The sequence below is a fragment of the Vollenhovia emeryi genome, unplaced genomic scaffold (genome assembly GCF_000949405.1).
Source record: "Vollenhovia emeryi isolate VEMERY1.0 unplaced genomic scaffold, V.emery_V1.0 DF939121.1, whole genome shotgun sequence".
Taxonomy (NCBI): domain Eukaryota; kingdom Metazoa; phylum Arthropoda; class Insecta; order Hymenoptera; family Formicidae; genus Vollenhovia; species Vollenhovia emeryi.
Genome location: NW_011967245.1, coordinates 510,781 through 521,535, shown reverse-complemented (window position 1 = coordinate 521,535; position 10,755 = coordinate 510,781). Strand labels below are relative to the sequence as shown.

The following is a 10,755-nucleotide window of genomic DNA, read 5'->3' as shown; positions in this document are numbered from 1 at the left end:
GCAACAAATTTTGAAACATCGTTTTATTTGCACTTGTATCTAGTCACATTTTTTTCATACGTCGAAAACTAATTCGGAATTGATAAGTCTACTTCGTGCAGTTGATATCTGACAAGCTCATCCGAAGAAATAAGCAATTTGCTACTTAATCGGCAATTTAAATACACTCGTCCCTCGATTATGCAAAGTGTTCATCCCACGTTATTTATTACACGTAAATCAAGTCATTATGAAACAATAAGAATGTGTGTATAATACGTAAGCAAAATACTACGATGAGCAATGACATTTGTCATCTTGGACAGCTCTGAGTCATCGAACGAATAAAATGGCATTTTTAAAAGGTCAGAACTGGAGTCTACCATTATTATTTACAAAATTATACATTAATCGTTAGGTCCGGATGGCTCAAATTGGGCGAAGTTCTTTTCGTGGTTGCTATATGAGTAAATTGAAGAATTTAATCTCTCAAGTACTCTCCGAAAGTCTATATCAGTGGTTTATCACTGAAAACAGTTATAAGCATATCATTAATATAATTCGTGCTGGTATACTTGCAACTGTGAATCAGTGAGCATTCACTGTTTTCAGTGATAATCCACTGATATTGACTTTAGGTCCGTATTTGTAGTCGTGATTCTGCTGAACAACTCAGCTAAACTCAGTCTTGAGACATGATACTGTTTAATAGCTTGAGACAGGCACAATTTGATATTTGTTTGTAATCTCGATTCAATAGAGATTCTCAAAAGAAGTTTTAGAAAATAGTTTTTGGATTTCGTATCGTATCTAAGGTTTGAGACGAGAAAAATTGCGTATTGCCGCTTTAGGCCTGGTTTCACCAAACGTCGCTTAACTTTAATCTCGGTTTAATTCAAGTTTGTCTCTTTCTGAAGTAACCGTTGGAAAGAGACAAGAAACGAATTAAGTTAAGCTTAAAGTTAAGCAACGTTGGTGAAACCGGGCCTCAATCGATGTTTTGACTCTCAAGATGAATTTCAGGCGAGTAATCGGTCCCCCTTTCAGCTGAATACAGTCTCAGTTGATCTTTAATCAAAATAGTAACTACTGAACCGTTCGTATCTCAAGACATGAAACTCCAACCTGAGTGTCTCACCTGATACACACTCGAGACGAGAATTGAGAAACGACTATAAATACGGGCCTTAGAGAGTACAGATGCATTGCTACGTCTGATGTGTCGTTACAGTCAATTCTTATCAATGCCTCGAAATACACCGATGAGAAATATACATGAAATAAAAGAGCGCCTGCCGCGAAAAGCACACTGAAAAAAATTTCTGGTTGAATATGGACGAATCAGATAATTCCTTTAGGATTTACCAGAATTCCTTTAGGATTTACCAGAATTCCTGTAATCCTACAGAAATTTTTTTCAGTGCAGTAATAATCAATCTCACACGCATATCACTTCCATCCGCGGCGATCTGATCGCTAATTAGTTCTTTATGGCATCATCAGAGACGGATGTTAGAGCATCCCTGGCAATGACATTTTAATCGAATCACATTGCCTGGAATACGATACGACGCGTGCGGTGGGGAGACGCGCTGGGAGGGTATAATGATCGCCGCTGATTGCGAGCTCTCATGTCGCGGTACACAATCGACGGCTGATGCATTCGAAAACTACAAAACCCGAACTAATTAAAAGGGAATCAGGAAGCCCGGCTCCATCGCGCCATTGGCGTCGCCACGCCGCGGCAAACGCAAAATCCCTCCTGGCTGCGAGTCGCGATCGACGAGATGGGGCAACGAACGCGCGCGCAAATCAAATATTAATGGCGCAATTAGCACCGATTGTACCTTAATCGGTTTTGCCGCTTTTTCTCCAACGTCCGCGAATTTCCGCGTCCGTGACGCGGCGCAACCGACTCGTGGGAAAAAAAGAACTCGACCGGACGCGTCGCCATCCGTTGCGCGCAACTGTCAACTTCTTGCTGCCCGCGCACTCCTATTAATTTCGGATTATCGCAAATTGCTGGCGTTGTCTTCCATTACAAGATTTTCCCGACAACGGGGGTGCAGTAAGAAATAAATGATAAATAGATGCTTCTTTTACAAATACGTTCCACGTTTACGTTTTTTATAGCTGGATCGGTCCAGAAAAAGCGTAGATCAATTATAAATACATTAATTTTTCCTATCGCGTTGCGCAATATTCTTTAGACAGGATAATTGAATCTTTGTTCTAAGGGCGAGGATGCACATAAATTTTAATTATTAATAAATTATAATTACTCCCCGTGCTTTTAATACAGGAATTAAGTTGGATCTACGCAATACCGATATTTATGACACAGGTGACAAGTTTGCGCTGTGTAGGATTTGTTTTGTTAATTATTCAAGCCGATTACTTAATTCACTTTTGATTAATGATCGTCTGTGTACAGGGACGAGCACGAGAACAATGGGAACGAGAGCTGTTGCCGTTGCGGCGGCGGCAGGTGCTGCCGGGATGTCTGGCGAGGCGGGATTGGCTGGTGTACCAAGACTGCTGGAGGATCTGGCGCGACTCTCGGAGGATAAGGACTCGGCTGATATCGTGTTCCTGCTAGGGAGGGACGAGACCCCCGTTTATGCCCACAGAATAATACTTCAAGCCAGGTTAGCCTTAACGAGCCATTATTTATGAAAACATTAATTTTATTCCTTAATTTGAAGAAAATATCATCTCTCGCGATATTACTTGCAACGTTACGTAATTAATGGAATTTTTTAATACCGCGGAGAAACTCAAACATAAGTTAGAATTTTAGGAGATTCGTTGGAAAGTAAATTTCGATTAATAAGTGAAACGGGATCTACACGAATCTTACGATTAATTAGAGAAGATGCCACTATTCGGAATTGGATCCTCTTTGATTAATTCTTAATTTCGATTTGTATAATAAGTGAAACTCCGCAGAGTAGAGACAAAATTATTTGTATCAACCAGTCATTTCCGATACTTCCCGATACCGCCGGGAATTCGAGCTACGGTGCCATTGGTTATTTCGGAGAAGATACCAAGTGTGACACTCCCTGGGTATTGAATTAATCGTTAACACAGTAATTTTTATTGCAACTTCCCACCGTTATTATGACCACCGAATTGCTACGAGCGAGATTTCCTCGGAGAGTTCAAGTACCATAAAAGTATGCAATTAATTATCACGGGAGAATCGCGATTTTTAAGTACGCGTTTCAGATGCGAGAAATATATTTCCACTGCGAATATCGTCCGTGATGAAATATTCAGCTTGAATATACGTATTTTATGCGGAATTAAATTTAATGTGAAATAAAATATCTCGTCCAACGGAACACGGTCTTCAGTGAGTGAAAGAGACCGTTGGTTGACAATCGCTAAATAGAAACATTAATGTAAGGTTACTTCGTTATACCCATTGGAAAATACGGCGAACGTATCTCTCTTTCACGCGAGATAAAACGAACAGAGCCTGTCATTCGTAACTCGCAAGGAATATCATAGCGAGAAAACGGAACGACTATTGAAAGAAACAGCGACTTATTGAACTTCCGCGAATGGCGCGAGGCGCCGGAATTCGTGCTAGCGATGAATTTTAATTAAACCTGTTACGGTTTATGGAGATAGTTACGGACCGATCGGCTGCTCTAATTAGTTAGATCACGAGAGGAGCACTCTTTTTCCCTAACCCTATAGCACTTTCATCCCTCGGCAAACTCTCTCTCTCTCTCTCTCTCTCTCGTCCGGATTCGTAAGGAGAATTCGGTTGATATTTAGAGGGAAGGCGAACTTGTCCGAAGGGTTGGCACACCGTGAGACAAGGCGGCGCTAATTGTAAAGTCAATTATGACATTTCCACGAATCCCTTTAATATCAGGCGCGGAAAGTAACGGCGGGACCTTTGTCATCTCCACCGTCATCTCCACCCTTTAGCATTATTCTCTTCCTCCCCCTCTTACCGCCCCCTCCTCTCCTCTCTTTCTCTCTCGATTCGGCTGCCCGCCAACATGAACCTGGGAAAATTAAGTTACGCGTGCCAGTGACAGATGTCCGCGGTCGAAACGAATGGACAATGCGTGCTACTGCGCGCTCAAACTCTTTACGACGCTCTTGCGCATTGAAAATCGTGATAAAGAGACGCGTACTTGAGGACTCCCCCCCCCCCTCGCGAAGGATAGCGGCTCTAAAAACGTGGAAATAAAATTTTCTAGGAGCACGCGTTTTACCATTTCCCGTTCTTTCCGGTAAGACTCGAGTAATCTTTACTTCGACGAAGTTTTGGGGGATAAACAATTTATAAATGGAGCTGAGTGACAGTCGCGAATAATATATGGGCAAAATACTGGATGACTAAAATATCTCGGCATTTAAACGCGAATTCCTGCGATACGGTGATGCGACTTGCAAAACGATTAATTGTTTTCAATTTGTTTGCAGAGGCTTAAAATAGTCGCAGCTCTATCGTTTAACGGCAATTATATCACAATAATTTGAATAATTGTGATTGAGTACGCAAGGAAACGCTATTTACAATTGTTTATTGTACACAGAAACGTTAGATAAAGTGTAAAAAATTCATAATCCATTTAGATGTAGTTTGTTAGTTTTGCCAGACGAGAAAATAATTCTTTATAGTCTTGGCACAGTGATAATTTTCTACATGATATATTTTGACGTAAAAGCACGGTTTACAAAACTTATTCGGGCAAACATTGTTTCACCCTTTCCTGATTTTGCGCGCATCGTCAACACTCTCGTGTTTCGCGTCAAGAACTCGAAACTTTTGCCACGTCCGTTGAAAACGTTCCGCTTTACCGAGGCCGAAACGTTCGGCTATATTTTTCCGCTTTTCATCCACTTTATCTCTGGTTTTCTCACGCGACCTAGACGTCCCATATATTTTGCGTACTTTTCTAACGCCTGTTCACGCCAGACTCCAAAGACTGTCGCGCCGCTTACGTGCCTTTTGACACAGTTCTTTTTGATTCGATGGAAAGCGCCGATGCACTTTATTCTGTCGCTTAGTGCTTTAGAATCTTGATATGTTAAATTCCTTTAACCCTTTGAAGCATGGTGGTAACCCACCTTACCATCTCAACTTCTTTACTTTTTGGTCACTTAATTTCTAGTTAACGCATTTAGGATGAATTTTTTGCATTTTTGGGTATCTTAGCGATAAAAGAACATTAAAAAAGTTGAGTAGTCTTTAAGATTTATTGTAAAAGTTTTATAACTAAACAAATATAAAAAAACAGCAATTTTTCCGGAAAAATTTATTATTGACTAAGTTTTTTAAGATTATTTCTTGAAAATTTTTTATAAGGGAGTTTTCAGGGCCGCTTATTACGAATCTGATGTCGAATTTTCAAAATTTAAAATCGCCGACCCAAAATAACGGATGTAAAGTACGTGAATTTTTTTAAGTTTTTATGTTTTTCAGCATTTTCGTTTGATTACGGTATTTAGGGACTCATCACGTACGCGTTGTTAGCTCTGGATAGTGCCAAGAATGAGTGAATTCTAAGAAATGATCAAATTTCAATTTCACATCCGTCATTTCGCGCGTGCTATTTTTTATGTTCTATAAGAATTTTCAACTGAAAGTTAGATTCCATGGCTCCTAATAATATCTAAATAATGTTTCTTAGCATAGTTGAATTACAGTTGAATGATGTTATTTTTTAAGTTTTGAATTCTGCCATCTTGAATCCATCATATTGAATTATGAAAATCTGATAACGGATTCGTAATCAGCAACCCCAAAAACCCCTGTATACAAAGTTTCACAACAAAATGGTTCGATAGAAAAATGTGTGCTTCAAAGGGTTAAGAATAGCTGTCCAATTATTATAATCTCATAGATGATTTCTAGATAGGAAGATTCATTTGGAATTCTATAATATAGTAAATTGTAGATATTTTTTATAATATTGGTTGTCATATGATGCAATCCGCATTTGGTGAACAATTTTTTTTGCTGACGTAAAAATGGCATCGATGTAATATGCAGAGTGAGTGTGACATGTTACAACATATTGATTCGTGCGCGTGTACCAGTTGGATTGTAATTGCACTTCGTAAGAATCAATTTACGTTTTGTCGCGAAAGAATATTAAACTGGATATAAATTCACGTATGTAGAATAAAATGAAATAAAAAGTTACGAGAGTAAATCTGAAATCAATGTTAGTCGGATAATCTTACAAAGCTGTCTTTGTGAAAAAAAAACCTAGTACATGGGGAGGTAACTTTCATAAAGAAAATGCTCGCAACGAGTGGTCACAGGATAAGAGGCAAAGAGAATACTGCAAGGACTATTAATGGATTTAACTCCCAAGCGTCGTTATTGAAAGCATAAATTATCATTGGCTCCTTTTTCTTTCTATAGAGCTGTCTGGCAAAACTAATTAACGCTGTTAAGACTACGCCGAATAAAAACAAAGCCTGTCTGAGTCCACTGAAAAACGAATCAATTTACGCTCGTCTGTCGACTGGCACTTGTAACTTCACTTCTCGTTCTTTCTCGTTACTAGGAAACCTTCCATCTCTTAAATCCAATTTCAGTTCGACATATCGAGTACGATACTATTAAAGATGTTAGACTGTGTTTTTCTAGGCACGACGTTTACTCGACTTTCATTTATTTAATTATACGCCACCCCTTGCGTTTCGATTTATGCAATATTGTGCCTCTTGGTTAGGATAACAAATGTAAAAACAAATTCGACTCGAGTGTCGTGTCAGAATTTTATACAAATGCGATATCAATATTGGAAATTGAGTCTGCTACGTGCGATTCAATTTCGCAGAGTTTATTATTGAAAATGATAATGGAATAGAAACTCAATGTTTATCAGCATTAAATTCGAATAGCTTTCATATTTAGAGGAAAGCAATTGTGGTTTTAAATAACAATAAAAACAACGGGGGCCTATTTTGCAGAATTACATCCTTGAGATAAATTTTATTTATGACGAGCAGAACGTGCCAAAGTTTGGCAGTAAATTTCAGCCACATTGTACGCATATTTTCGCGTTTATTACACCAATAGCGTAATTCCTGCCATTCGAAGGGTTCGGATCGAACAATTAATGGACGACATGGGGTTTCTCTTGGTACGCATTCTCCACTATCTCGTTCCCATCCCAACGCAGAGGGACACGGGGCGTGAGGGTGCTTCTGAAGGTTGCCATTAATTTCTAAGGATAGGGGAAGAGAACACTTCTGCCGCGCTGTACCTCGATTTTGTACGTCTCGACAGTTTCATGACGAAGTCAATTAAGCTCTTTTGTTGTATGAAGCGTCGCGCGAAAAGTAACGTGCGCAGCAATGGAGGAAAGACGCGCGCCCTTGTTTTAAGAAAACGTGACCAGAGTGGTCTATTCGAAACTCGACACGTCGCATTTCGACAGACGCATTGTCAAAAATTACTTCGCAGGTGCAAGAACTTCACGGCCGCCAAGAGAATCGGCACGGCCGGCAATCCGACACCGGTACGAATGCCACACGCGCATCCAGAAACGTTCCGCCAGTTTATCCGGTACATCTACACCGGTATGGTAGGTATCGCGCAGTTGTGCAATTTCGTACTTTTATATTCAGTAGAATTTAATGCATAATTTTGCAACACTGCCTTGTCAACGTTACCTCGCAGTCTCTTATCAAGGCTCTTTAATAAAATTCTACGACATTTCATATGTCTCGTGTAATAATTAATCTCAGCTCTTTTTCTAGTGAAATTTCGCGTTTCAACATTTGATATTACGTTTTAATTATTGTCCATATTATTTTATCATTGCATGTAGAATACGTCTCCTATTACGAGATAGGTTCCTAGTACGAGTTAAATTAATAGGCCTCATCTGTTGATTCCACCAGAAATTTCTTATTCTCGGGGCGAAATCTGTTTAGTAGAAAATTCATTGCTAGATTGTGTAATCATCGCGCAAAAAAATTGTGATTGAATTTGGGTGTAGAAAACTTGCTATCTCATAACAAAAGACTTTCCTCTATTATATTTGAAATAGTAAGAATTTGCGCCACTGTTTTACAAGTCTGTTACGCTGTACGGAATATAAATAGATGGTGTACCAATAATTCTCTTTCAACTGATTGCAGATAATACTACAAGATACTGGGATTTTCGAAATGCTGGGTCTCGCGCAGGAACTTGGTATAGAGGAGCTTTGGAGAAGTTGCGAGGAGCACGTGTCTGTTACTTTAAGTCCCGGAAACGCGTGTGCACTTTTAACCGCCGCTTTGGAGGCCCAGGAACGAGTTCCAGGTATATTTAAAGATCTGTGTATTTACGTTCTGCATGCGATAAGGTAACATTTCGGCCGTATGTTATACTTTCGACTTCCCAATTGTGTTATTACAATGCCGCGCGCGTGGAAAATGTATGGAATAATTTTACTCACGGCAATGAACTTGCCGCCTACCCCATACAGCACACAAATGTTGAATTAACATCTCAGGAACGTTCCATTACAACATTGCAATATTGCATAAATGTTACGGAATGTAATTAACGTACAAACATTAACCTAGATTCAATGTGGAAAAGATATTTATACCTCAACGTTCAGACTTGCAACGTTTCAGCAACATTATTTTAACTTTCTGTGCTGTATGGGTACCGTGTTTTGCTGCCTATTTCTGGCGACATGGGGAAAATAGATCCACGGTATTCATTCTGATCATATAAAACACGAAATGAGTTTAAAATGCGCGGTATACTAATTCAAATTAACTCAGCTTTGATTCAAACTTTTTAAAGGAACGTAAGACCCATCTTCGCAAATACCAATCGCATGCCAATTGCGTCGGAATCTGTTTACTCATCGGCGCTGTAATGTCGCGACGCACTGCCCAATGCACAGCCGGTGAACGCTGTCGATCGCGAAGACCCACAACAATCGACACGATCCGGTGATCGCCCGTCACTTTAATCGGCACTCCCGACGGAAATTCGCCCTCGTTATCCAGTCTTAACGATTAGATTTGTGATTAATTGCGGAGCATTCACTCCGTCTGCCGAACCGAACGAGCGTCGACGAGACTGTCATGACGGACGCGCGCGGCGCGCAACGTTGAATATTCAAATCTGAAACGCGAACAATTAGGATTCGCGGTAAAAATTAATGCGTTTTTCTTTTTTTCTCGCAAGTTACTACGCTCAACGGCGTTTTATCTGACGCTCTTTACGAAGATTTAAGGTAAAAGTACCAATACGGAACCACGACCTATAAGTAACCACTCTTGGAATTTTTATTGTTATAAATTAATCTATCACATGAACCAACGTTGTTTAATTGAAAATAAATTCAATGAACACTTAGGTTAACGTGTGTAAAATGTTATTGAATTGTTTTTGTTTAAACAATTAAGAAAAAAGATTAAATGTTGCAAAACAGTTTCTATACAGCTTTCATCACATAAGTACTTGCAATTTTGACAAGCGCAATGATCTTCTAAATAGGCAATAAATAAGTTAATATTGATATTTCGCCTGCAAATCACTATTTTGCATGATTCTTAGGATATAATAAATTAATTTAAACAATCAACTGACTTTATTTTATCGTATTTCTTTGTTAATTATAGTGGTTACTTATTGGTACAGTAGAATGCGTAGTGACTAATAAGTAACCATGTTGGTTACTTATCGGACACGTTTCCTCTTTTGGCTCTCGCCACGTTGTCCCAAAAAGTAACCGACAGCAAAAAGTGGTCAAAAAAATCCAATTCATTAAGATTAACAACATTTAACGCAGTAAGTATATGAACAAAAATATGTATAAATAATATGTTATATTATATTATTAATTTATAATAAATTAATAATATAATTATGAAGATAACCTCACTTTTTCATTTTAACAAATTACATTTAATAATGAAATAGACTTAAAAAGAGACTGTAGTTAAAAACAAATTAATTAAATAGTGCAATCATTAATTAATAGGTTAAACAATAATTTCTTGGTATGCCACCAAAAAGAGAGATGCAGCAACTGCCAAACGACGAATGGATAACAGTGAAAAAATCCACAACCGTAAATACAGTTTCTAATTATTAATTATTCGATAATTAATTTCTTTACGAGTATATACTAGTCTTTAAAATATAATAACATATTTTAAAGACTAATATATATTGGTAAAGAAATAAATTATCGAATAATTAATAATTAGAAACTGTATTTACGGTTGTGGATTTTTTCACTGTTATCCATTCGTCGTTGTGAACGACCTCAATATTAATGCGAATAGAAGCACTCCTCCCTCAATTCCTCGCGAGGTTTCAAGGCCACTTTGCGTAGATTGCAAGAACGCACCGAGTATTAAATGCAGTTGCTGTAGCTGTCAATTTAAACACTGTGTCAATTGTTGTAGCAAGTTTATGAATTTTCAAACCACGGATGTAGTTAAAAAAATTATTATTAATAATTATTGCACAACCTGTTAATTATTTTCTTTTCTGCAGTCCCTTTACTATTCAGAATATATGTATTTTTTATTTACTTCAGTAAAATTATTATAAACAGTCCTGATTATTTATCAAATTTGTCTGCTTATTTCTAGTGGTTACTTATAGGGCAGGTCAAATGGAACCACTGGTACCACTCCATTTTCAGTAGTTGCCGAGTGGTTACCTATTGGGACATGGCATATCTGTTATATTTTGAACCTTTTTATTACAATAATTGTATAAAACACGTTTGATTTTTTTATTTTTCAACTCGTTAATATCTAAAAATT

General features: G+C 38.2%; 1 protein-coding gene across 3 annotated transcripts in view; it reads left to right on the top strand.

The window, feature by feature from the left end:
• Nucleotides 1-10,755, top strand: part of LOC105570133 — a 25,717-nt gene that overhangs the window by 5,253 nt on the left and 9,709 nt on the right. For 2 of the 3 annotated variants that reach the window (XM_012027098.1, XM_012027099.1), the window contains exons 2-4: nucleotides 2,414-2,627; nucleotides 7,430-7,550; nucleotides 8,110-8,275. In XM_012027098.1, coding sequence (XP_011882488.1) covers nucleotides 2,414-2,627; nucleotides 7,430-7,550; nucleotides 8,110-8,275 — 501 coding nt within the window. Of the gene's footprint in view, nucleotides 1-2,252; nucleotides 2,628-7,429; nucleotides 7,551-8,109; nucleotides 8,276-10,755 lie in introns of those variants that run through there. The other variant, XM_012027100.1, reaches the window with a different exon arrangement.